This window comes from Anopheles marshallii, chromosome 2 (assembly GCF_943734725.1).
Source record: "Anopheles marshallii chromosome 2, idAnoMarsDA_429_01, whole genome shotgun sequence".
In the NCBI taxonomy this organism is placed as follows: Eukaryota; Metazoa; Arthropoda; class Insecta; order Diptera; family Culicidae; genus Anopheles; species Anopheles marshallii.
In genome coordinates this window covers 91,340,539-91,366,811 of record NC_071326.1, presented here as the reverse complement: position 1 = coordinate 91,366,811, position 26,273 = coordinate 91,340,539, and the positions used below count along the sequence as shown (strand labels likewise).

At 39.3% G+C, this 26,273-nt stretch overlaps 3 protein-coding genes across 3 annotated transcripts in view; 1 reads left to right on the top strand and 2 right to left on the bottom strand.

The window, feature by feature from the left end:
- The first annotated feature begins 1,420 nt into the window (after positions 1-1,420).
- LOC128718834 (zinc finger protein 12-like) lies at positions 1,421-3,302 on the top strand. Its single transcript, XM_053812450.1, has 4 exons — positions 1,421-1,576; positions 1,646-2,388; positions 2,465-3,205; positions 3,269-3,302. Exons 1-4 carry the CDS (start codon positions 1,421-1,423, stop codon positions 3,300-3,302), a joined length of 1,674 nt encoding a protein of 557 aa, XP_053668425.1.
- A 264-nt stretch (positions 3,303-3,566) lies between these two features.
- On the bottom strand, positions 3,567-3,896 carry LOC128707717 (uncharacterized). Its single transcript, XM_053802676.1, has 2 exons — positions 3,850-3,896; positions 3,567-3,687 (listed from the first exon to the last, which is right to left on the bottom strand). Exons 1-2 carry the CDS (start codon positions 3,894-3,896, stop codon positions 3,567-3,569), a joined length of 168 nt encoding a protein of 55 aa, XP_053658651.1.
- A 2,876-nt stretch (positions 3,897-6,772) lies between these two features.
- Positions 6,773-26,273, bottom strand: part of LOC128718833 (probable phospholipid-transporting ATPase IA) — a 35,878-nt gene continuing 16,377 nt past the window's right edge. The window contains exons 2-17 of the mRNA XM_053812449.1: positions 21,932-22,052; positions 21,101-21,643; positions 20,815-20,950; positions 20,574-20,715; positions 20,202-20,311; positions 19,845-20,066; positions 17,583-18,353; positions 17,155-17,511; positions 16,937-17,073; positions 16,744-16,863; positions 16,473-16,665; positions 16,291-16,409; positions 16,060-16,194; positions 15,863-15,922; positions 8,818-8,909; positions 6,773-6,908 (exon numbers count right to left, since the gene is read on the bottom strand). Coding sequence (XP_053668424.1) covers positions 6,811-6,908; positions 8,818-8,909; positions 15,863-15,922; positions 16,060-16,194; positions 16,291-16,409; positions 16,473-16,665; positions 16,744-16,863; positions 16,937-17,073; positions 17,155-17,511; positions 17,583-18,353; positions 19,845-20,066; positions 20,202-20,311; positions 20,574-20,715; positions 20,815-20,950; positions 21,101-21,643; positions 21,932-22,052 — 3,356 coding nt within the window. The 3' untranslated portion in view covers positions 6,773-6,810. The remainder of the gene's footprint in view (positions 6,909-8,817; positions 8,910-15,862; positions 15,923-16,059; positions 16,195-16,290; positions 16,410-16,472; positions 16,666-16,743; positions 16,864-16,936; positions 17,074-17,154; positions 17,512-17,582; positions 18,354-19,844; positions 20,067-20,201; positions 20,312-20,573; positions 20,716-20,814; positions 20,951-21,100; positions 21,644-21,931; positions 22,053-26,273) is intronic.

Genomic DNA, 26,273 nt, shown 5'->3' with positions numbered 1-26,273 from the left:
TTCCGGGGCCCTTTTAACAGACGCACACACACAAGCAACCACGCACTTTAAACGGGATCTAGCGGGCACTTGAAATTCTTGGAAGCACTCTTCTTTGTGGATGAAGAATGGACTTTCTGTTGATTTTTTTTTGCTCTCTCCCTGTAGCTTTGAAGGATTGGTTTCGCTGCACGCTTTAAACACAGCCTTCTTTTTCCGCGAAAAAAGGCCCGTCACTTAGAACATCAGGTAATGCTTTCTTAAGCTTATCTGCTATCACTTACATTGCACATAATCTCTTTCCTTCTCACTTATGCCGCCCTTACATATCGATTGATTGCACTGCGTGGTCATCGCAGCACCAGTAAAATGGAATCACTCTTTCTCCCACCCACCACTCTTGTTGCTCTTTAGAATTCCAAGACAAGGATAGGCAGGCGTATCCCCAGACGCAACGCCACCTTCGATGGCTTTAATTCAGCAATCTTGGAATAACCGATTGTAAGGCAGCAAAAGTAAATATTTACCCACCAAGCATTAACTTCATCTTCGACCGATCCATCATCATGTTCGCAATAGATTAGCGAGTGTGTGAGCGAGGGTGGACTTTTCCATAGCATAATTAGCCTGGAATGTGCATTATGCTGATGGGACGACCCATTTTCTTGTCCGCGATTGGGGCCTACCGTGGCGCTACCGAACAACGCGAACTGATGCGATTCTTCTTCTACGCTTACTGTAGCTAACTGTTATGCCCGACAATTAAACGCATTCCAAAATGCTGATGGCAAATTCACTGCTTCAGTCACAAAACGCCTACAAAAAAAACCCCGCGTGAATGGAACACTGCACTTCTTTCTGCTCGTTTGGAACGTTTAAAAGAGAAATTATTCCTTTTTGTTTGAGTGTTAAACATTAAGCTTGTAATCGCCTTTATGCTGAGATTTGTGGTTCGACAGCCGAACTGGAATAGCTTTTTGGAGTAATTCTTGCTTGCACTGACCGAGCGACGTGTGTGCCTCGGTGTGCGTATTTTTTAGCTTTAACATTTTTTTTTGAGCTGGCTTTTTAATCTGACAGCTGTCCGTTAGCTGCCAGGTTGGATCGTGGTGTGATACATCAGCCATATTGAATTGAAATTGGAATCTTCTTCCAGATTATATTTAGATAAATTAAAGTGGCGAGAAATAATGCGCATGATTGATATTGAAAAAACAAAAAAAAACTACATATTTTGAGTATCTTTTATTTTGTTTCAAGCTGGAATAGGTGGGAATTGTCAAATTGATTGCTCTTGATTGAACCCCTGTCAATATTGCTCTTTTGGAATGTAAACAAACAAATTTGCATCAAACACTTGCAAACACGCAATCACACAAAGATGGAGCGACTAGTCCGTAATTAATTTTTATGCTTGTAGTTAGTGCTTAATGTAACAAGAATGGAAGAAAGAACTAGAACGATAGCGGAATCGACCGAGATCAGTTTAAAGTGCCGTCTTTGCTTGCATAATGCAGATTTTATGGTTGAAATTTTTGGTCCGCGAGGCCAGAAAGCGCACATGACTGGAATGCTGTTGGAGCATTTAAATCTCACGGTAACGTTCTAGTAAAGCAAGAATTTGCTAGGTTTGCCTGATTGTATTAAATTTTCGGTAATTTTGCAGGTCAGAGAAGATGAAAATCTTCCAAAACACATCTGTCTTAAGTGCTGGCACACGGTAGAATACATTCATTCGTTCGTCCGACAGGTGCAACAAAACCAAACCGCCTTGGGGAATATGCAGCAGGACAAATGGAACAACAGTATCTGTCAATCGGAATCGATGCTTGAAAGTAGGAAAAGCTTCGAATTTATTAAAGATGCAATTGAATCCCGATCAAGCCCACCTTCGTATGATGAGGCCCAGAAAACGAAACGTGTAACGCAAATAGCGCACGAGGAAGTATTAATAGAAATCATCGAAGAACCGTACGATGATGTCTCAGTAAGAAGCGATGATGGTCACGGTTCAGAAATTATCGTACATGATCTACCCCCGGAAGACTCCAACGACATTGCCACGATAGAAGAACCCACTTCACAAGGGAAAAACTCCGACTGTGAAACTACCCAGGACGAACAAACGGGTATAGTCATTCGAGTGAATGATTATCCATTTCCGCAGATGATTCGGAACGGAATAATGATTGTTCGTGGAGAAGAGTTGGACAAATGTTTAGCCGCTTATTACGGTTTAGAGTGTGAACTTTGCCGACAACAAAGCTGGACCACAATAGAACAACTTTTCAACCACCATCGGCAGGCACACGGTAAGCAGGGTTTTGTTAACTGCTGCGGTAAAAAGATTGAAAAGAAAAAGCTCATGGCAATGCATTTGGCAAGGCATGTACAACCGGAAGCATTCGAGTAAGTATGAAAAGCGATGGTTTCGTGGGCTAACATTTTTTTCCATTCAACTCTCCACTGTTATATTCTTTCTTAGGTGTTCAATATGCAAGAAGATGATGACAACACCACGCATACTTAAGTCTCACATGCAGAATCATCTACCGGAGGAGGAAAGACCGTACAAATGTGAACTATGTCCACGCCGTTTCGGCTATGTCAGTGCGCTTCTTATACACGCTTCCGTACACCGCAAGGAGAACGAAGAAAAGGGTGTCTACCATCTATGTTATGGCTGTGGACGTGCGTTCCGGTCCGGTGATAAACTGGCGGAACATATTTCTGATGCACATAAAACCGACGGTAGCAGCAATTGCGTAATTTGCGACACGTGTGGTAAAACGTTTATATCCAAGAGTAACCTCAACTACCATCTTACTACGCACCAGCCGAAGGTATTGCACGAGGTTCAATGTGAACGCTGTGGAAAATGGCTCAAGAACAAACTCTGCCTCCGTAAGCACATGTTACAACACTCCCAGGTTCGCCATGGATGTGATCAGTGCGACTACACAACGGTTAACAAGCAGAGCCTAAAGAATCATCATCGGGTCCAACATACGGATCACAAACCATTCGAATGTCCATCCTGTGGTAAATCTTTTAAACTAAAGAGTAATCTCCGGGAACATCTGGCCCAACATGAAACGAGGAAAAATTACTCGTGTGAATTTTGTTCGCGTCGGTTCACCTCCAAAAGCAATTACTACTGTCACCGCAAGCGAATGCATTTTGCCGAGTTGGAGCAGCAGAAGGAACAGAAAGAATATGAAGAAAGGTAAGGTGCTGACTCTCGTCAAAAGCCGGGTTTCGCTAACTAACGATTCTTTTCTTTTTGTAGAAACGATCGTATTAGACATATACTTCAAAAGTGAGGAATCCTTTTGCACGTTCTCAACGAAAGGCGGGAATAAATCGATAACAATGCTTGCGAACCTAAAATCCGATTTTGGTATTCGTTCCTTAGTGAACTCTTATTGAACTTCGAATTTGTTGGTGGTGTACAGGAAAGGGTGGTTGGTCACACTGACACTCGCACACGTTACAGCCTCTCCGGATTCGTCCATGTCCACGGAAGCGGGATGGTAAATTTTGCTATAACCAATTTAAAGCTAATCGATCGGGCGCGTCCGACCGACCTAGTCCTTTTTGTCGAATTTTCCTCCGTAGAATGGGATATAAGACACGATCACCCTCCAGTCGGTCAGATAGCAACCGACTAGCGCGGCAGCCGCTCCGAACCCTGCTGCAGATGAAGCCCTGTAAAAAAAAGAGCACAGTAAATGAAACGATTACCACAAGGATGTGCTCCGTATTCAAGGTTCAAGGACGATGAACGTTCAAAACACAAGCTTACATAATGGGAGGGAGTAACAAGATCTAACTCCGTTCCGGTTTCCTTACACAGGAACATGTTCTTACCATTGGGCGGCCTGTTCAGCTTGTTTACGTCCCAGTGGAATTCTCATCTTTAGGATGGAGGCTACACTTTTTAGAGAATTTGCGGGAAAATATCCGAAGAGTGCTTGCTGCGATCGAGATGAAATAGTACGACAAAAGTCCAGACCAATTTGACAGGAAAAAATATGACACTACTGTTGTCAAACTGGAACGTCACGATTAGCGATAAATTTATTATGTACGGTTGAGTTCTGTGCCGGTTGAAAAGAATTGGAATTGAGAAATATGGAACTGCATTTGAACACAACAAATTAGCTTATTCAATATTGTTCAAAGCTCGTTAAAGTGGTTCAGAATAATGTCTTATTGCCATATTTTTATAAATCTTGTATTACTATCTCAAACTGACATTAACTCGAATAGTTCAGATGGTATCCAGACCCACGACTCAACAAAATACCTGGTCTGGATTCTAATCTAGGTTTGAGCGAGTTCTTCCTCATGCACCGGTCTGTGTTTATAAAGCTAGAGGTAATTGATAAGTAATAACAGGCATACGATAGCCAAAATCTAGGAAGATTGTATAACTACATAATAATAGGATCAATTTTAGACCATTTGTTTTTATTAAACCAATTTTGAACGCTGCCGTTAGTTTTTGGAACGCACTGTTCAAAAGAACCACTAGTGGCTAAGCCAACTTCTACGATATAGAAGGTTTCAAAATGATATCTGAAACCTGAATTGAGATAAGTACTGGAACTAAAGGACGCCTGGAAACCTTTTCGGAGTAAATTAAAAAAAAAAACACCAGTAATAGTTCACCAAACATCAGATATAATTTGTGATTGTTTTCCTTTATTTCTGCAAACACTTTTTACTGGCAAGGATTAGAGAGTAAGTTCACAGTTTAGTATGTTATTCAGAGTCAACACATGGTCACCTTCTTTGGTCTTTGGTAGATAAGTTTTGTATGTAACACTCGTCCTCATTTGCCACGTTATCATTCCAGGGAAAGCTTACCTATAATCTGACGATTTTTATGCGCACTATTGGGTCCTGGTTTGTGTTCCTAAAAGCTTGCACTGATTATACCGGTCAATCGCTAGTTTTCCGATTCTGTAGTTGTAGTTCTGCCGTTTCGTTTAGTTCTATTGTTGAAAGGAAATGTGCTCAATTATATGGATTAGTTGGGTAGTAAACTTATTGAAAGAGAGTTTTATGCTTTTCCATTGCTGTAGATAGAGTTTGCTACTTAAGTTTATAACACAGCGTACTATGTCTGTCTTCTACTGATTAAAGGTCGTGTTTCATCACTGCTTAGAACTGCACTAGGTTATATTGTATCATATAAACTGAAACACGTTCATACGCGTTTTGTTAACTTTTTCTTGCTGAATAAAGACAATTCGGGGTAGAGTTGTGATTTAGTGGTTGGAATCATTTAATCTTTTCTTTTACCACCTTACTATACTTTTCTTTAGTAACCGCTTTTGGACACATCGAGTACGGTTTGTATTTTCGTTAATTTGTGTTGAAGAGATACATACATAAATTGCCGTAATACTATCGTTTTATTATGTATTGCAGCTTACGCATACAAGCGTTCACAACACGTGAAAAAAGGACACTGAAGTTTCATTAAAGTTCCATTCAAATCCAATACAATTTAATTAGCAACTCGTTTAAGCTAGACATTGAACCATTCCGTGCTGGTTAATTTATTAATTGAGGAAAAGGAACGTATCACATTGAAAGATAAAAACATTCATTGAAATATTTAATACCATTATGGAGCAAGCTGATATGTTATTACATTGAAGGTGGGTTTAAGAATCAATTTCCTTTGAAATGGTCAGTAATAAAACTATTGTATAATGTAGCTAGTGGGCCTGAGAATAAAGCAGAAAAGGTGATACTTTTCTTTTTCGCAGAAACTATGTGTCTCTTAAAAAAAAAAAATGTTGAGAGAATAAGAGGATCGATCTGCATTACAATGTTAATTTCACAATACCAATTATGGGCAGAGACTATGTTTAAAACAATTTACTTGTTTGTTAGTTTACCATAATAAAGGAAAAAATAAAGTAAAGCATAATAAATAGATGAAACGAAAATAAAAGAAGTATAAATTATTGCAAATGAAACAAAAACTAAAAAATACGTAAACGCATATGTAGAAAAGAAGGGGCTGAATGAAATTTACAATGGAAATATAGAAAGCATACAAAAAAGATAGATTTTTTTTTTAATAAAAACTTCAGTAAAATAGAAAAGATAATTTTTGAAATCCTTACCAGCTTAGTCTCTTCATTGCCATCTGTTTGTTTGTCATATTTTGTGAAACGAAACATCGCTTTCTAAAATCTATCCACTTAAATGTATATACTAGATGTACCCTGTGGCTTAAAGCTAACGAATTAGGATCGTTTGTGTGTTATTTAGCTGTTATCTTTAGTTGTTAGTACTGCCATTTGAGAAGATACACTGGCCATTTCATTTCAATCAACACAGACACACCAACATGCACACATTTTACATAACTTATCTGTAATGCCAATTGTTCGCCAATACTGTATCCAAAGGCTGGAAAAATAGAGGTTTGATTGAACATGTTTTGCTGTTTCCACCAGGTATTGGCTTCATGCAATCGATGTGTGCGTGTGTAATTTAACATCGTGTTTTGTAAATAGTGTTTTGTTTTTCTTTTCGATTTTTTGTTTGTTTGTAAATTTTTGGTTTCGTTTCATACTGTGATGGGATCCTAATTTGGCCAAAAAACGACATCCATCGTGCGGTTACTATACAACATTACGTCTGTTGGACATCGTTACACAGACACAGCGAACGTGGGCGCGACTGACCGGTTTTCCGGCCTTCGGCAGCGGAACCGATGGTACGGTTGCGGAAGGGACCGGAAGAAGCGCTTTCTCAGTAAACGGTATAGTAGCTGTCGTAGCAGTACGCGCACCCGGGACACACTCAGTTTCCGTCCGGCTTTGGCAGATTCGTATCGTACGCCCGGATGACGTCCGTTTGCGTCACCGAGCCACCCTCTTCCTGCGAGAAGGCATATCCGTCTGGGATGTATGGAAAAGAAACACGTTAGATTCGAATTGTACAAATATCGCGTGTAATGCAAGCGGGAGGTTTAAGCGAATATTTGTGAAAAGCATTATGTAGTCGTCCAGTGACAGTGTATAGTGCATTTTTTCGTTTTTGTATTATTGTCCTATTTGTCATGTAAGTGGGCAGGCACATATTTGTGTGTATGCATAGCATGTGAAATCGGTTGGAATTATAAAAAAAAAGATCACAAACAAAGAAAGCAAAAGTACTCCCAGCACCACTTTTAATGGCAATGAGCACACAAACAGTGGAAGCATTTTCAAAAAGCGATTATAAAGCGGTGAAAGCGATTGCACACCTTCACAACACATTGCTTGCGCAAAGTCCTTCGGTGAACAATCTTTTCGAAACAAATGTTAAATATGCTCCAATGCTTTCTACTAATTCTTCAGTACCCTTTGGTTCTATAGTCAATATTTACCATCGTCAGGTGACATTTAGTGTTTTAATTATTAATTGATATTGCTGTGCGCTTGTCTGCCCTGTTCGGTAGCGTGAGAGCTCGTATGTGAACGAAACGTGAGAAGGTGAGGAAAAACTAATTGAGTGACCCCGATCCGCCTGTGCGACATTAGCCACAATATTAATGGCACGTGGTGTACACCGCTACTTTACGATTGTCCGAGGGCAGTCGAACACATTGATTTTCCCAACCAAGCCGACCAGATAAAACAAACTCAACGCCATGTTCAAAGGACGGGTTTGAAACGGGCACATTTGTGCATACATGTTGATAATAATAGGCAGTTACAACGCACGAGCAAGTCAACATGCAGGGTGGAAAGCCAAGGTCCATCACCCATTCAACCACCGGCAGGTCCCTTTTTATTGTTGTTCACTGATTCCGTTAGCCACCTTGATCGTGCCTTAAATTATTAAGCATTACGCTCCAACGTTCTTTCTCTCGTCTTTTTTCGATTCAGGTCATTCACAAAAGTGATAGAAAAAGGGGCCGAGTGAGGATAGAACACACTGTTGGTTTCCGACATTTGAATCCAATGGAAAGTGGAGTGGAATATAAATCACACATTGCAAGGCGATTACGAGGGTGTGAGGTAAGTCCGACTGCGTTCCTGGTGCAAACGTTGGCCGATGGCCGATATATATGCCAGTAGAAAAACAAGTGCCGACTAGAACGCAACACGGAGTTTAAGCCAATAATTCGATCTGAAGTAAACATTTTCTCTTCGCCTGGAACTCCTTCGGCGATGGAGTCGCCTGGTGGTTCACTAATAACAATCAACAATTCAGCTTAAGTATGTGTTTTTCCCCAAACTCTGTTTCTGTTTCTCACTCAAACCTTGTTACCTTAATTTACAAAACATTACTACATTTCGGTAATAACATTTAACGACTTGCATTATTTGAAAGTGCACTTGGGTGTTCAGCCACGGGAGTAAGTGTAGAGTTTTAGAATTGCATCTGAAAGGGACTGGAGTGTGTGGAATCCTTCCAGTAGTAGTAGGTGATGTTATGATGAAACGTAACAACAATTAAAACAAAACAAAAAAAAACATATCATTACGGTGCTAGTGAGTAACGCATGGAAAATAAGAGCAAGCTATTACGCTGTCTACAAAAGCTGTGAGACTGTATTCTCCAGGAAAGATTTCATTGTTTAATTTGGTAGCAAAAGTTAACGCAATCTTTGCAGCTTCCGATTTGCTACGTTTGCCACAATTTTGACCACATGAGATACACATGTTATTTGTGTTTCGATAGTCTAGATACGCTTCGTTTAGCTCAAACACCCGGTGCCAAAATGAAGAAGGAGGACTGTTTTTGTTCGTTTTGCAGTTTTGTTCTCAAAAGAATGAAAATAGCATTATGCTTTCTTCCGCTTGGTGCTGAAATACTCACGCTTTAATTCAAGTTCTTTATTTTCGGTCGTGTGTGATCTTCCGGTGAAGACCCGTCGTACGTTTCGCAGAAGCCGTGCGGTTTCGGTTAATCTGTAATAATTCGGTTTTTGGATGGCAAATAAAATCACACACACCACAGAAGCTTGAGTGGAGAAAGTGTTGAATGTTTTTTTTTGGTTGTTGTGGGTGAAAGGTCGAGACAGACGCAGGTGGGAGGTGGTAGAAACTTGGAAAAGGGAAACAAAGGGGGGAAGCATCGGAAGGGGGAGGAGGCACAGTAGATCAAAACATCGGAGGGGCACAGAGTATTATCGATTATCTTCAGAAAACCAGATTTTGTCGAAACGAAAAGTGAGCTAAAACAAGATCACTAAACAATCCATTGCAATTGTATATTGGGGTGAATTGATAAAAGTTATTACGAACAAAGTGTGTTATAAATTAAAATGCAAATTATTGCGAAAAATGTAGATATTAAAAGACTATAAATAAACTAATGTATTCGTAAGTAAAGCTCAAGCAAGATGTGTAAAGAGGTAACGACATATTGATAGTACAAAATCGTAACGTATTCTAAGGGCAGAAGCACCTTTACAATTAACCACAAAACTTTAGGAAATATGTAAAACAACACATTTGGACAGCCATACGCAACCGTTAGTATAATTTATTTAAAGTAGAGGTGCTTAGTATTATTAGGAAAATATATTACTTTATAAAACTGTTTAATTTTTTATCATAGAAGGTGTTGGCTGGCAAGGAATTTATATTTCACTAACCAGTACTACAAAAAGTGGAATGGTTGCACACAACAACTATAAGTGCTTCAAACAACGCAAAAAAAAAACACAAAAGCACCACAATATTACACCAAACGATAGATAAATCGTTGAAGTAAACAACAAAAACCTAGATAAAACAGAACAAAATATAAACTGCACAAGCCAAAGCAAAACTGTAGTGTAGTGCTGTAAGTCTCGGTGTTCGTTTTAGTAATCTGTACACCATTTTTACAGTGAACGTTTGTAGGTGTGCTGTTGCAAATGGCTTTGATTTTGAGCTGATACGATGTGCGAAGGATTTGCACATTTAACGTAGTGTTTTGATTTAGTGTGCCAATGCGTAGGTATTGTAAATATGCTACAAATGCTTTTTCTAATTGTCTATTGCATGAGCGGTGGTAACGTTTGTTTCGTGCTGGTGCACCGTAAATGAACGTTACTGTGTGGGGAATGCAACCAGCATTTGCAAATCTATTGTTGAGCTACTTACACCGTATAATCGATCCCAAGGCATGCATAGTTCTGAAGAAGAAGTTGGATAAATTTAAGACTGGTTTGTTAAGGGCAGTTGTGCACGTTAAATACTCCTAGAGAGGCCACGGCGGTGGGTCACTCTACCGTGCGGCTGTGATGTAGAAATATTGTGGATACTTGTGATGGAAGGAACTGGTTGTGCAAGGTGTCTCCGTGAGGCATAGTGGATTTTACCAAATGTTCTGTTCTAGAGTGTTTGTTGTGCTGGTAATTGGTGTATGGCAAAATTAAGTAAAACAATATACTGTTCCTTGGATACGGTACCCTTCTGCTTAAGTAAGCATAAGGTTTATTATGAAATTGATAGAAAAATAATATTTTAGAATAAAACAACTTTTTACAACATCTATTTGATTAATTATGAGAGCAAACTAAATGTACAATATACAGATCAGTAACTCAATGTGCAACTTAATAAAAGGAACAAAAGATAAGAAAAAAACTAGTCCACATCATCTAAAACAATCTATCATACACTTTACCGGCAAATGAAAGGGAAAACACACACACGCAAATAAACATTCAACAAAGAACAAAAAGGCCCAAAAACACGCACACGAATTTGAACAATACTGTAATGTGAGCTCGTTTCGGATGCAATTAATGTACACATGGACATGGTAACATTGCAAACAAAGGAGAAATAGTGGAATTTGAATGGAATTTGGAGAGAGTCTAGCAGCATGCGTTTACAATGCTAAAGACAACACAAGGTGCATGTTCAAATTTTCGGCTTGTTTTAGATGTGAGTATGTTTGTTTGTGTTTACGAGGGAGTAGTATGTGAGTGTAATGTAAAACAATCAATAAACAATAAATGTGCATGTGTTTGATTTTTTTCTTTACTAGCACCAACACGTTTATACTTAAATAAATCCTTAATACTAATTCGCTATCATTTGTGGAAAGCGACCTAGCACTAACTGCGGCATACGTAATGCTGTTTAAATTTTTATTTTCTTTTAGTTCTTTTAAGTTTCTATTTTGTTTGCAAATAATCACCATTCCTGATTTCTTCTTTTATATGTATATAAACATAGATTTGAATAACAAATGAATGAACACATATTGCTCATCAAAAACATGACAACAATTTTATAAAACATCGCATCAGCTTTTATTGTTGTGGGAAAAGTTAATGCTGAAACATTCGACGCATTAAAAAGCAAATCGTTTATTATAAAAGAACTGATTAAAAAAAAACTGAAATAAAATAACCCGGCTTTGAAGCGTACTACTCATCTATTAAGCCACTCATACAATGGTTTACACTTTCTAAAATCTAACATATTATATAAATATACGTTAAACTCGTTTTACGAAACATCAAATTATTCGACCAATCTATTGTTGATGTTCTTAATAAGTACAGTTGAGTTTCCAATATTCCTCTTTTTAATTTCATTCTAGCTACAATAGATACTTCTTTTGGTGTTTGATTAACAAGAAATGCGCTTTTTCATCGTACCTGCCTGTGTTATGCATGTGTATTGTTAGGATTGTAAAAAATAACAAAACCCACTACGCTGCTTACTCGCAGGTTTTCCGAGACACGGGGATCTCTCGACGCATCTGGAAGCTTACACTATTATGCCAGTTCTTCGTACCGTTCGTTTCCTCGGCTTCTGGTCGACACCATACGGTAGGCCTCAGTATCACTGAAGGAAGGAATATTGCGCGACACGAGTAGATGGTATACGGGCATGTTCGTGTGGGTAAATGTAGGGAAAGATAAAACGTGAAAACATGAAGCGCAAATTCGGCTGAATTTTTAGCAGCAGAATATAAGCGCCATCAAATTTTTTGAATGACAGGACACAGTATAAAGGTGAGAGCAGAACATTGATCGAAGAGTTATCAACACTGCATTATGCTGAAGCTGCTAAGCCGCGCAACGTGTAATGAAAGTAGCATTTAGCTGACTGGCCATTGATGGTAACGTAAACACACATTTCGATTAATCGTTTTATCATAGTGGATTGGAGAAGTACAAACATCTTTATAAGGAATGTGCATGTCACCAGCACCAGCAAAATTAGCGCGTTCCCGTAACATAAGAATACATTTACAGGCGTAACATATGATGTTTATTGTGGGCATTTGTTATGCTCTACAATATAGTATAAGTTCAATGAACCATTTATTTTCTTATCTAATAAAACATAAAGAGCCATTAACCATAAGCCACACACGACGCTATTTGACAGGAAACCTTACAGTCATATTAGAGCCTTTGGAGACGGTATGCCACACCGAAAGGAAAAACGATACATATGATTTATGAGCACAGACCGCAGCCGCTCCACCGCTTATTTCCATTAGACAACACACATACACAACACAGAAAGGTAATACAATCAAAGCGCATTTGGAAGGCTGCTTTTAGCGATGCCGACTGCATTGTTTTGTTTGAATATTTTAGTTATCCATTGCATTTATGATGGACTTTAGCTTGTTTCGCATTGTTTTTCATTCGTCCCTAACTATGATACCTTAAAATGTTGTTTAACACATTGTACATAATTATAAACTATCATCATTGCACTTTGTTATTGACCTTTTAACATTGAAGTTTTTTTTTATTGTATCCTACATTTCCTAGTTACTACCATGATATTTAATTCGTTCATCTTTTGTATATAGCCTACCGTTACAAAAGCGAACAGGAATGTTTTTAGAGAAGGTAACAAACACTGTTTCTAGCAAAACATGGTGCGCTCAAAACGTGCGCCGTTTGTGAGAAAAAGGGAGAATGCCATTTACTATAGTATATTGGAGTCACGAGATCGAGTGGTTAAGTAACTATTAAATAAAAGATAATAGTAGGTAAATACGGATAGGAATGTTAAGAAACTAATATTATAGCATCAGCTAAAGGGGAAGATTATGCTAGAGAATAAATAATAGAGAGAAGCAGTTTTACTGCCAACGGACGGATTGCAGTGCAATATTACCTAAACGCTTCCGAAACTTTTGTGCGTGTTTTGTTTTATTTCGGGCATACCATGTACTATATTGCTTCGCTTCCTACGACGCGGTAAGATTAGTTAATTAATGCATAAATAAATTATTACTCCCCAAGGAAAAACAGAATTATTGCATTACACAGCCTATCTATGCGTCTTCAAAATATACATGTATCACAACAAATGTTTATGCTTCCTCTATCTACTCTTCCTCTAGCTACGATAGCAAGAGTGTCCCAAAATTAACGCAAGGTTTGAATCCATACATAGATTTTTATAATTAAATCATGTTGTTTATAGGCTAATGTTACTTACTAAATAACATCTCGGACAAATGTTTGTTCCGCTTTACTGACCTTACGCACACACCCCATTGCTTAAATTTCTCACAAGTTTTTCGGTACAATTATTGTTGTATGAAGTTGATTTTCACACTACTTAGTTCTGCTTCGTTATAGACATTGGACTGGTTTGTTTTTGGACGACGAAGAGTGTTTGCAGTCTTCAACTGATTTCTGATTTTTTTTTACAGAATCTTTTAATGGTTTATGATATTGAAACCCTAGCCACTGTATTATGGTGTATTTACTAATCATGAACTCTAATATTGTTTTTTTTTTGGGGTGGGCTACAATGCTATACAATAATGACAGCAAATTCAACACTTGTGGTAATCTCGGGACATCGATTACATACATTCGTTGTATAACATACTTATTCAAAAAATGATATATTATTTCTACATGTGCAACTCGGTTATGCTAATACTGTTCTGATGCCAAGCCGCAAGAGGCGCCACGGAGTTACGTCTACGCCAGGAGAGAATCTTCGACAAGCTTCTACACGGGTGAAATGCGGTAGGTAGGTGTGAGAGAGAAGGTGGCGCAGGGGATACAAAAAAGTGTTAAACAAAGTGTTTTAGGTTGCTGCTTTTTTAAGGCGTTTAAGTTAACTTAATACTTCTACCGTACGGAGAATGTAATAGAGTAAGATGCAGTAACATGGAATTAAAATTAATTATCTGTAAGAGTGTCAGTATCTGGCCAGAAAGTAAGTAAGAAAGTAAATTGTCGCATAATATACCTTACAAAAACAAACGGTATGATTTCATTATTCTAAGCGTAATCTATATTCCTCGTTTTATTGATTAGAAAAGGCACAACAGTTTTTGTTACTGTTACAACCATTACTATTACTAAATTGATCTATCACTACCATAAACAATGACTGGCTATCCGGTCACGTGATAAAAAAATCGATACGGCCTGGCCGCTCTAACGAAACAATAAAGCTTGAAAACATATTCATTGTAACTCTCTATTGAGTAATGAGTAAATATCGAATTAAATCTTTTTGAAACTAATATTACAGCACATTGATCGTTCACTACATGGTTTGCTAAAAAACAACTTTTCCAACCAATGTCCTAAACGATCTTGAAATATTTCAAACGCATTACTTTTCCTCAGCCATGTGCTACGAAATGGTTTGTTTGTTGAACTATCATCCGGAGCCTGTTCACTGTGTAACATTGTAATGTGTGCGTGCCAGGTAATGTGTGTTGCGATGATAGTGCAATTGATATGTTAAATGATTGGTAAGATATTAATTTTCTAAGAAATGTTCCTACATTTTTCTTCCTGCAAAACCATCAATTTTATCTGATATTAACCAATGATTATGCCTAATCAATGAGAGCACCCATGCTTACTTACAGTGTAAGCCATGTGCAATGATTACCATGAAGAAATTAATAGTGTTTTGAATGAATTAAATTATTTGTGTTTCTGAAGAGGTATAATTTTAGCATAATGGACCATTGTAAAAAAATGAAAGGTTAAAGAAATTAATTGGTATAAAATGACTAATGCTTCATACAATAGCACACTCACACAGCGCACACATATACACGTCCACTTGAATTCAACATAACAACAACAGTTTCGTAATGTATTAATATTCGCAATGGAATGGGCAGGGTACATAAAAAAAACATTTAAAATATTTATAGCCACAAATGCAGGTTAAAACGCAATGAAAAGGCAGAAACAACTATAAAACATATATTATTGACAAAATGCAGTTGATGGAAAGGAGAGGATTTAATCGGTTTATACACAAAATGTGCGTTTTATAATTAATTAATTGATATTAGCAAACGAAAACTACTGTTTTATAAGTATAGCATTCTATTTCATTACTAAAACAGACCACGAGAGTTAAAGAAGCAAATATGCTGATGAAAAAAACATATATAATCAAAACTGAAGAAAATAATAAAAACCTACGATTAACAAGCTAAACAATATACAAAGTATAAATTATTGCAACACCAGCAACCAAACAAATCTCTATATCTATCTAACTGTTTTCAAAATTAATTATTTCAAACTAATCACTTTTCATAGTATCGAACAAGTATGGTTCATGAAAAACAAGACGGAAATGTTCTTGAACCAATAGCTTCCTACCCGTGATAGGACATAGGAGTTTACCAGTTTAATACCAGCATACCAGTTTAAGTAGGAAACGAAACTGTTGGGGGAATTTGTTTGGGTTTGGGAACCTGATTTGTTAATTATCGATAGCACGATATGAATCGAATAGGTAAATAAAGTTACGTTAAAGCAAACAGACATTGTGAAGGAAACAGAGCCACTGTGGTGAAAGAGAAACACGACAGCAATAGGAAAAGGGGATGGTTTTCATGTTGGTATGTTCTGTTTCATATCGTGAATGGAACGGTTCGTAAGTATACTTACGAAGATCTCGATTCCTTCATTGGTGGTGTTAAGATGTTATCCTTTCGAGAGTTTCTAAACCTGTAAACACAAAAAAGGAAACACGCAAACCTTTTTAAATTTAAACATTTTTCCCAGCACGTGTCATTAATGCCATTGGAATAATAACACTCAAACTTTAGGAGATTAAAACATTTCAACTATAATGAGAAACTTACGCTTTCCAGGTAATATCAAACAGTAGTGCGGAAATTGGAATAAGTAACAGACCACCCCAAAACACTGGCGTAGTGAAGACCATATTATCCATACCCGTGAACACCGCGCCTACTGGTAATGCTGGCCAAATGTTGCTGAAGTTTGGGAGTAGAATTGAGTAGAAATTAAATGCATAATATGTACAATAAAATACAATCGCGTCACGCATCGTTTCTAACATTCAATCCTACCTGTAAATGAAAATAAATATAAACCACAGCAGTATCGAGCCCCAGATGGAACAATGTGTCAGCCAGGTCCAAGAGTTGGTAAGCAGACCGGCCTTCAAACACACCGTCACGACTACGTACTGCAAAAGGATAGGAAAATAAACATCAGAACATCATTGTTTTGACTAACCTTTTGCACTCACCGTGTACACTATGTTGCCTAACACTAAATATCCACCGTCTCGGCCGTTTTTCCAAATAACATCCTTCTCGTAGATCTTGTACGATAACCAAAACAGTATCATTGAATGACATAGTGCATTCACAATACAGCGCCAGAACACTTTTACATTAAATAGTTTGGCATTTTGTGACGGTGCATAAAGTCTTGGTTCTCTGCGTAGAAAACAATAAAAACAATTAATGAGAACTTAATTAGTGAGAACTGTGTTTAGAATAATTCAATCCTCTTACTTTAACATCTGTTCCGCCGAAGTTACTTTATCGAACAGCCCCATAGCAAACGGTGGTAGCGCAGTAAAAAACACGTTGTATAAACCGATTGTCCATCGTTCAAACAATATTTGACCAGACCTGCAACAGTAGAAGAACAAATCACATGTCGTTATTTAAAATTCAGTGCCCTATAAAGCGACAATAAGCTTACCATCCGGAATACATTGCAAACCACAGCTCTATCACGTATAGGCAGATGTTTTTATAAAAGCTGTACAGAATTAGTTTGCACATTCGGCTGTAGTTCCAGGCTCCATGCACCAACAGCAACTTTCGAAGGTAGCTGAACTGAAACATTCATAAACACATTATGTTAATATTTGTCGCTTTAACCAGCTTTGGTTCTAAACTAATAACAATAATAACTACCTGAGCAATCGAATAATCGGACGCACAAGCCGCTTGTAAGCCTTCCACACCCGAAATACCGACACCGACATTTGCTTTCTGTATCATCGCCACATCGTTCGCCCCGTCACCGATAGCCAATGTTACCGATTTTGTGGTTGTCGTCACAAGTTCCACCACCTCAGCTTTCTGAATTGGCGAGACACGACAACAAATTACGACCTTGCAGTTGAGGCAAAGTTCCAGAAATTCGCGTCGCAAATCACAGCTGAGAGCGTACTTCAGCGTTTTTCCGTCCACTATCAATGCGGCATCTTTACGGCCCATATTATCATACCGACCATTGGTAGTGTGCTCAAGTATGCAGTTGCGTGTGTTCTGTTATGTAGAAGGTAGATTTGAATTAGCCATAGAAAGGAATGACATGTACACAATTTGTTCATACGTACATCCAAACAATCCTGATTCAACAAAATTAAATCCATTGAATGGGACAACAGCTGACAGGAGTAACCGATGTTGATAGCCGTTTCTTGTTTGTCTCCAGTTAACACCCACACATTGATTTTCGCCTCGAGCAACGAAGCGATCGTTTCTGGCACACCATCCTGAAGCTTATCCTCGATCGCTGTAGCTCCCAGGAGTCGTAGATTCGTTTCAATCAGGTTAGCAGCATCTTCTACTTTCTGCTCACGATACTGTAGAGATGTTGACGCCTTGTGGTAGGTGTGCTTCCAGTCTTCGTACACATCGTCCGGAATGTCGGATACTGCGCAGCACAACGTACGCAGACCATCGGTGGCGAACTCCTCCAGGTGGCTCAGGGTAGACTCACGGTATGCCACACCATCCGGTGCTAATCGCTCGTAAATAACAGTATCTGCTCCTTTGCAATACAGCTTGATTTCGCTCTTGGAGTTGCGGGCTATTACCGACATCCGTTTTCGGGTGGATGTGAACTCCAGCACATTAAGTATCTCGAACCGTTCCTGCACGCCCAGTGCTTCGATCTCGACGTATGTTGGTGTGCGAGTGTAAAACACGTAACCGAATTTTTTAGCACCATAAACTAGGGCTCGTTCGTCCGGACTAGCAGCGTGATATTGAATATCGTTCATACTGTCTCCGGGCTGCTTTTCCGGTATCACTGTATGACAAATTGCCATCAGTGTTAGGAATTCGCGTAAGGTAGGTGCCGTGCGATGATTATTGAGGATGTTCTAAAATAGAGGAGATAAAAAACATTAACAGTTTCGAAAATATTTACTCATCAAAAAAGATAATAGAAAATGAAATGATTATTTGGTCTTGAGATCGCACAATCTAACCTAAGTAAATAACATTAGCTAAAAAAACACGTAGTACATAACTCCAAACAGAAATTAAAATATGTTATTTATTATTGATTATACACATTTGAAACACTTTTACACTTTGACCCTTATAAGGAATAATAAAAACATAACATAACATGTTTTCAGGAATAACATTATACAACATCTGAATATGAATTTACTTTCCTGAATTTTTCTGAACAGAATTTAATTTATTTTGTTTGTTGGATTCGAAGAAAAAAGAAATGCGCGAAGCATTGATAAAAATAAAATAACACTCTCCAGAGAGACCATTATCATCGATTTATCGGTAATACAACGCGATGCATGCATATTGTGCTACCGTACACACACGCTACCTATACTACTGATGGATGCTATATTTATGAGTGTGATGCTCAGTTTTAAGCAGGTCAAAACCGCGCGTAACGAGAATTGAAATTTATAATCACTTCCTGACGCGCAGAGAAAACACGTTAGCACTTTGACTGTACATACCGGATATATCTGACAGCGAACGGTTTAATACATGCGAGATCCTATACATGAGAAGCGAACAACACTTTCCGCACAATACCCACATTACTAATGAAACATTGACCTGCTTTTAAGCTAAACATGGGAAGAGTGATGACGTTGTTCCGGTCTGTCCCCCAGGGACATTATGACCGGGAATTGGCCCATTAGGGATGATCGAGAAAAAAAGGTTCTCCTGCATAATCATTCAACAAGCTAGGTTGGCAATGGTATTCAAATAACATCACAATAATAAATATCGATTTTGCCAAGTGGAAGTTTATAACGTGGATGTACTATTCGCCAATATGGAAACTAATCGATTTTACTTCGATTTGAAATACATGTTCACTTACGTGGACATAGAATTATATCATTTATTTCTTTGAATTAGCTCGCATTGCTGCATGATTTTTTATGAAAATCATAAACATAAATACTACAATCTAATACTACGAAGATGTGCTTCAAAACAATACTCTGTTGTTGGGAAATTATTTTCGTTTAAATACTAAATGGAAAGTAAAAAACATTGATCGCTTAAACAATTAATGGCAATGCACATGGTCGCTGGAACTCACGAAACGCTACGACAAGCTTGTTGTTTCATTTTTATACATTTTTATGTCATTTTTTACAGTTTTATTCATCCAAAACCACCGGTCCCTGAACCCACTCTCACCCAAACAAGAGAATTGATCTCGAAATACCAATGCTTTGGAAAACCCCGATTTCCCAATTGAATGACACCGAGAGAGCTAGTTGTGGAATATGGCCATCAAATATTCATTACGATTCCCCATCGTCATACATTTACGAACATCCAACACTACAAGGGGCTGGATGAGTATAACACCTTACCTGTACCAAACGAGACTGGGCAGGCGTTTCCTCGACCGAGTAAATCGCGCCCGCCACACTGCACTTTTTGAACTCCATCACGTTCCGTGTCAGCGTGCCGGTTTTATCGGAGAACACGTATTTCACCATTCCAAGCTCCTCGTTAAGGTTTGAAGTGCGCGCCATAGCCGGTGTATCCGACTCTTCGTGGTACATATCGATGTCCATGTTGATGAAGATTGCCTACATTGCGCGTACAGGTTGGGGGTTTGGAAGAAAGGGGAAATATTGGAGAAATCAGTTGGCTGTAGGTGGGCTATCGATAGGTCAGTAATCGCGTCACGTTTGCAGCTCACGTTACACACGTTGAGTGCTTACCTGTAGAAATCGAACCAGTTCTAACGTAACTTGTAGCGATATTGGAATCAAATTGTTGTACAGAATAATAAACGTAAGCAGATTGTAGGCGAAGTTTTTGTTCAAAAGATCTGAAAAGAGCCCATGAAAGATATAGAGAATTGTAAAACATAGGTAACCCAACCAAATGGGATGTGGTGATTTTGAATGTACAATAAAATTGAAACTAATGCATCACATCAATAACTGTGCCTCGAACCACACTGATATTATGACAACCTACTAGGTCATCAAGCCGCCAACCATTTGTACTCCAACAACGGGACCTCATGACTAGCGACCCCTTGTATGCTAATCTATTTTAAATGACCAGGATAAATAAATGTTACTCACTGCCGATGCCTAAGTACCAGTCCTTCTTAAAATGTTCGTTCGTCCAAATTTGGTTGAAAATGCAACTCACGATACACAGCATGATCAGAATGAAAAATAACATTAAAATTTGCGTGTTTGTCAGTCTGTCAACGGTTGAGCGCTGTGGACGAGAGGGAGCATACAAAATAGACAACGTCAGATTACAGGCCTACGGGCGTTTGATTTAAAATTGTTAAATGAGAGCCTTCACAAGCTTTACCTTCAATGGCGCAGAGGTAGAGTTTCGCATAAGTTTCGTATCGTGACCGGTGTAGATAACGATTCCGAATATCCAGGCGGTGTTACGTAGCATGGCACCTCGCAGTAACAGCTGGTCCGGCCCAAGCGCTACCGCTCTGTGGGTAGTGAAGAGAACAAAAATTGCATTGAAAATAAACAAACTTCCAAAATAGCTTTGGTTTCTATAGTGCGGCGCAACTGGTGCTGTTTCGTTTGAACATTGGTGAGATATTAGAACGAAACTTTGCGCGCAGGATCACACTTACTGTTTGTCGTGTTCCTTCAGCACGCCATTGAACTCGTACAGATGCCGGTTCGGTGGTTCACTCTCGAGCGTGCCGCGAAACTGGCTGAAGTCCTTTGTCTCCAGTATCTTAACCGTGGCCGGAACACCTTGCCGAATCTTCAGGTTCGTTTCACCGTCTAGGTTGGATGTCTCGATGAAGGACATACCCTGCGGTTCGCTGGAGGACAGCAGCACCAGGTCGGCAGGGAAAAAGGTGTTGTTAAGCACCTTAACGATGTCGCCGACCGACAGCTCCTGCCACTTGATCGTGTGCCACTGGCCATTTAGCAGTACCTCGATCAAGCGGTGGTTTATTTCATCATCCGCTCGATGTCGCTTGACGTCTTCAACGATTTCCTTGATTGCGCTCACCGCGAGGATAAACATAAGTGGCACGAGCGTAGTATAGCGACCGGTTGGTGACACGTCCGGTATCTGTTGCAACAGTGCAATTAACAGAAAAAAGCAGTTCGAGTACCGCCGAAACTGCTCGAACAGGAACGAAGGTAGAAAACTAAGAACACTGGGAGTAAAGTAACAACAAGCCAATTAGCCGATTTACTCACATCAATCAAAACCTGTATAATAAATTCAATTTCACATCTTAACATGCAAAGCAAGCAAAAACGGACCTTCCGTTTAGCACAAGCTACTAATCGATAAAATATGACTCAGTGATGTCTGAAATAGACTATAAGGATAACAGGCCTCATAATGCAATATGCATATGACGCAACGGTAGAACTATTATTGGATCGTTCTGCTTCATTAAATACTCTAGCAGTGAATGTTCATATCACAAAAGGCTTACCTATATTTAGCGGTTGAGATATGATTGTTACAGTACTTTTGGGCTTGCGGTTCATTTAGCCGTATCACGCGTTTATCGGAGTCATCCAGCGTAATGCCTGATGTTGTGGCATCGTCATCATCTGTGGGAGAATCAAAGAAAGGAGAGACGCTCTTAAAAACGTGTATGTTTACGATTGTCATAATTACTGTAGTGCGTTCATTATCTAGTAATGATATAAATCAATCTGTATCACTAATGACGAATTAGCCTGATGAATGTACACGATACACGTTTATAGGAAAACAATTAACTAACAAACATGTTATGGATGTTGTATTTTTATAAGTAATAGCTCTAGAGCCAGTAAACAATTTTTCAAACCAGGCAATACCATAAAGTTTGCACAAAGGCATAAGTCATCGTCATTTTCTGTTGAATTAAGAATGAGATTGCTCGCCAAGTCTACACATTGACCGATCGATGTGTGCTGGAAAATTGACCAAAGAACTCGTTTACCTCTTTTTGCATTGGTCAACATAACACAATTGCTTTTTACAACAGCATTCAGTGGCAGAATAAAACCACATTAGAGATTTACCATCATGCTGAGATCGTTGAGCTGGATAAATAATGTAATTGACTGGATAATTACATCATAACTATTTTTAAAAAAATCAGCAAACTACCAAGTTCTATGACATAATTATTCGAATAAACCTTCGAATTCGAATAAACGAGTGATTCAGCAACAAATGACTAATGTAAAAGACCGTTTCTCCTATATCTCGCACGGACAACCTAAACTTGGATCCATGCTTTGGCAGATTTTGATTGTTGGTTAGAGATATTGAGAAAGCATGTTGGTATTTCAATTTGGGTTTGTTCATTCAAGATTAGGAATAAGGGAGTGAATCATCTTTTGACACATTTTTGATCAACTGGTGGTGATGAATTGGGGCGGACCGATGACATGATGGTAGCGGCGCCGGGCTTCACACGAACGGACCGGACCAATCCCCCGTACGCAGGACTGACTTTCTAGCTACGGGTAAATTAAGTCACAAAAAGCCAGAAATGACAAGCCTCGACCTCTTGAAGTTTTGTTGAACCGATAAAGACATAGAAGGTAGTGATGAATTATATTGACTCGTATTGTATACGAATATTGATCTTCCGCAAAGGTCACAAATTAAATTAAATACCGAATACATCTTAAATGCTACCTTTTTTCAATACTAGCAGATGACTTTCACAACGATAAACGATATGCCCATATTCTTATACGATGCAACTGTGTTAAAAAGCTAGCAGAAAGGGAAAGAAAATGGACCACTCGAGACACGAAGATGCACATTTCTTCCCACATTCCCGAGCGAATGGTTGGACAGCTGTGGTGTTCCTTTAGCTATGAAAGCATCGATCTAGGACGACTAACCGGCGACGGCGAGTCAAGACGCCACGATGGCCACTTATTGCTGGCGCATACCTGACACACTATAATCCTTTTGGCTTGGGACCACACTCTGCGCAAATAATTCGCCCCAGCAGTAGCTCAGAAAGGGAAGCGAATAAGGAGCAAACGATCCGGTGATTGCTTCAGCAGAATATATCCAATTGCATCTTATCTTCCTTGCCCCGAACGACCCGGATTGGAATAGTGCCGGCAGTGCACTGCTCGGACCAATATGTTGCCAAAGGTGAAACCAAAAAAAAAAAACTACTCGTTGCAAGCATAGCACCCACAATCGGCTTGGTTAGATCTCTGACTCTATGCCAAAAACTTCGGACCAGGGCCAAAACGATATCTTTCCGAAGGTTATTCGCTCGTAATCGCTACTTCTCAAATGTGTTCATAACATTGTGTGGAATGGATTCGAGTTTTGTACGGTAGCATCCTCACCGTGAAGGTGAACGAAATAAAACGATAAATCCATCCTGAATTACGTTTATAATCTACCGGTGTAGTGACATCGAATGAACCGGTGGGCAGGTTTATAAAGAACAATTAAATGCAAAATTATTAACCGCAGCGCACAAGTGGTACACTGTTCATCGGGGATTGGTGCTCATGCTTCTCGATTGTTCGATTGTTAACTATGTTAATGCGGCGAGGATTATTGCCGCCGTTTGCGGAGTAACTTTAGGCGCTTTGAGCAGTAATTATATCTGCGATTAAAATCATATTATGCAAAAGGTTTAGTAATCGTGGGAGATTTTTGGGTTAAAAAAATATATCATGTATGTAAGAAAATAATGATTCAATGTACATCGAACGTCGTGGAACCATGGAGCTATGCGCGATAAACACATCAGTACACGTCTGTACTTCCAATAAAGCGACTTTTTCAGGGCTTGAAATATTTGTGAAACATTTCAAGGTCTCCCCATGCAAAGTACACTTTTTGTGACAGATATTACCAACATTTGTTTTTTTATGACCACTAAAAGTACACCAAACGTGTACAAATAGTTTGAACTAATAATGGAAAAGCATCTTCCCATGTTTAAGCGATGGAGGCGTTCACACTATTTGGCCTTGAAGCAAACGAAGCCTGTCTAATAGCCGGTACCGGTTCTTTAAACACAGCAATTAGGTTCATTTGTTGATCGTTAAACAGTGTTCCAAGTGTTGAACGTTTTGTTCGATTCATGTTGGAACTGCCAACAAACCTGACGCGAACTTATGTGCTATAAATCTTCCCGTACGAGTATCCCGAAGTATCCCGAAACGCCGGTCTACACTATCGCCCTAGTGTGGTACAGCCTTTCTTGCAGTGCGGATCCTATTCTTCTAACTTTACAGTCCCTCGCACTAATTACTGTTTGCTGCCTTACTCAGCAACTTCTCTACGCTTATCATACTAATGAACACCTTTTGCCGCATTTAATACTGTTTGTGAATGTGGAATGACGTCACTGAGCTCCCATGTTCCAAGACATGTTGTAGGTATGGGTACAAGGACTTGGATGACTTTTACTAAGATGGTTCTGTTTAGTAGAAAGAACTCCTTGAGGATTTGTGTTTCATGGCCAGTGTTGCAGTTTGCATATAGCAAAAGTACGTCTAAGGAAGGGAGGAGCATCAAATACCCGCATAACAGAACTTTATGCTCCACCGGAAGGAAGCAAAAAAGTAGGTGAGCGTATGTTGCTTGCATTCGTTTCTCATTCCTGGTTGTTGTTCAAATTTGCATAATAGCAACAGAATGGTGATGCAGCTGTTTAGTTACACACTTTCATACTCCTTAAGGGGCTGCGTTAGGGGCATCGTAAGTTTGCCGGAATTTCTAAACAGAGACTATTCCTACTGCTAGATAGAAAAGTAAACAGAAAGGACACTCCCGCACTATGTACCGGAGGGAGAACCTTCAGTGTTTTCGTACGAGTATCGAAACGATAAATGTACCGGCCGGAACATGATACCTGGTTACCATGCCCTACCGACAATAGCAAGTTCCGGTACGAAGCGTAACTAATGTCGTTCCCTACAGGCGATTGCGCCTTAAGGGTAGCTACAGTAGGAGGTGAAGGTCTTATTCCATCAGGGTCACATGTTCAACCGGTACCGTCCGCCGAATAAAGCTCCTCGTCCAATGCCTGCTTGGGGACGCTCCTACGGCACGGGAAATATTGATTTTACGGCGTATCGGAACCAAAAGGAAAGTCATGGAAGAAACCACTGTATATCGTCATGCTCGGTAATGAGTTTTCTGCATGACCAAAGACTCGACAACAAACCTCGAGAAAGGATTAAATTTGTGTTATCCAGTCATTCGTGTAAATAATAAAATGATGATTACCACAAAACAAAGCAACACAACCAAAAGCTCCTACATGGTACAAGGAAACAGTAGCTTACGGTTAACCAAACGGAGCCTCAACGCGCGGTACATGGAGTTGAATGCCATATCCGGAGGAGATCCACCAGCGAAAGATGCTTTCCGTTTGCCGCGACTTCCGATCGCCGAAGTCTTCGTTCTGCTTTAGCTGGTATTGTTCTGGTTCCACTGTAGTAGTCCTGGGAAAAAAGCAGGCGCCTTGATGACGCACATGTGAACCTTATCTCGACTCGGTTGGGCGTCGACGGTATCCTGTCGAGGATGTTCTCGGTATGTTTCCATAACTCAATAGCTGGATTCTTTCTATGACAACACCGTTGCAAGCGCTACTTGGATCGGTTTGAGTTCGTCGGAACCAGCATTCATCAGCGTTGGTTAGTTTTTTGTCAAAATCCTTACGTACTCATCCATTCATGGATAAGATTTCATGGATCAGAGCAACACAGAACTGTACAGGTTATCGATGTTTATGAGAAATTAAATTTCATGCGAAGCATCGAGCTAGGGGGTTAAGGACGACA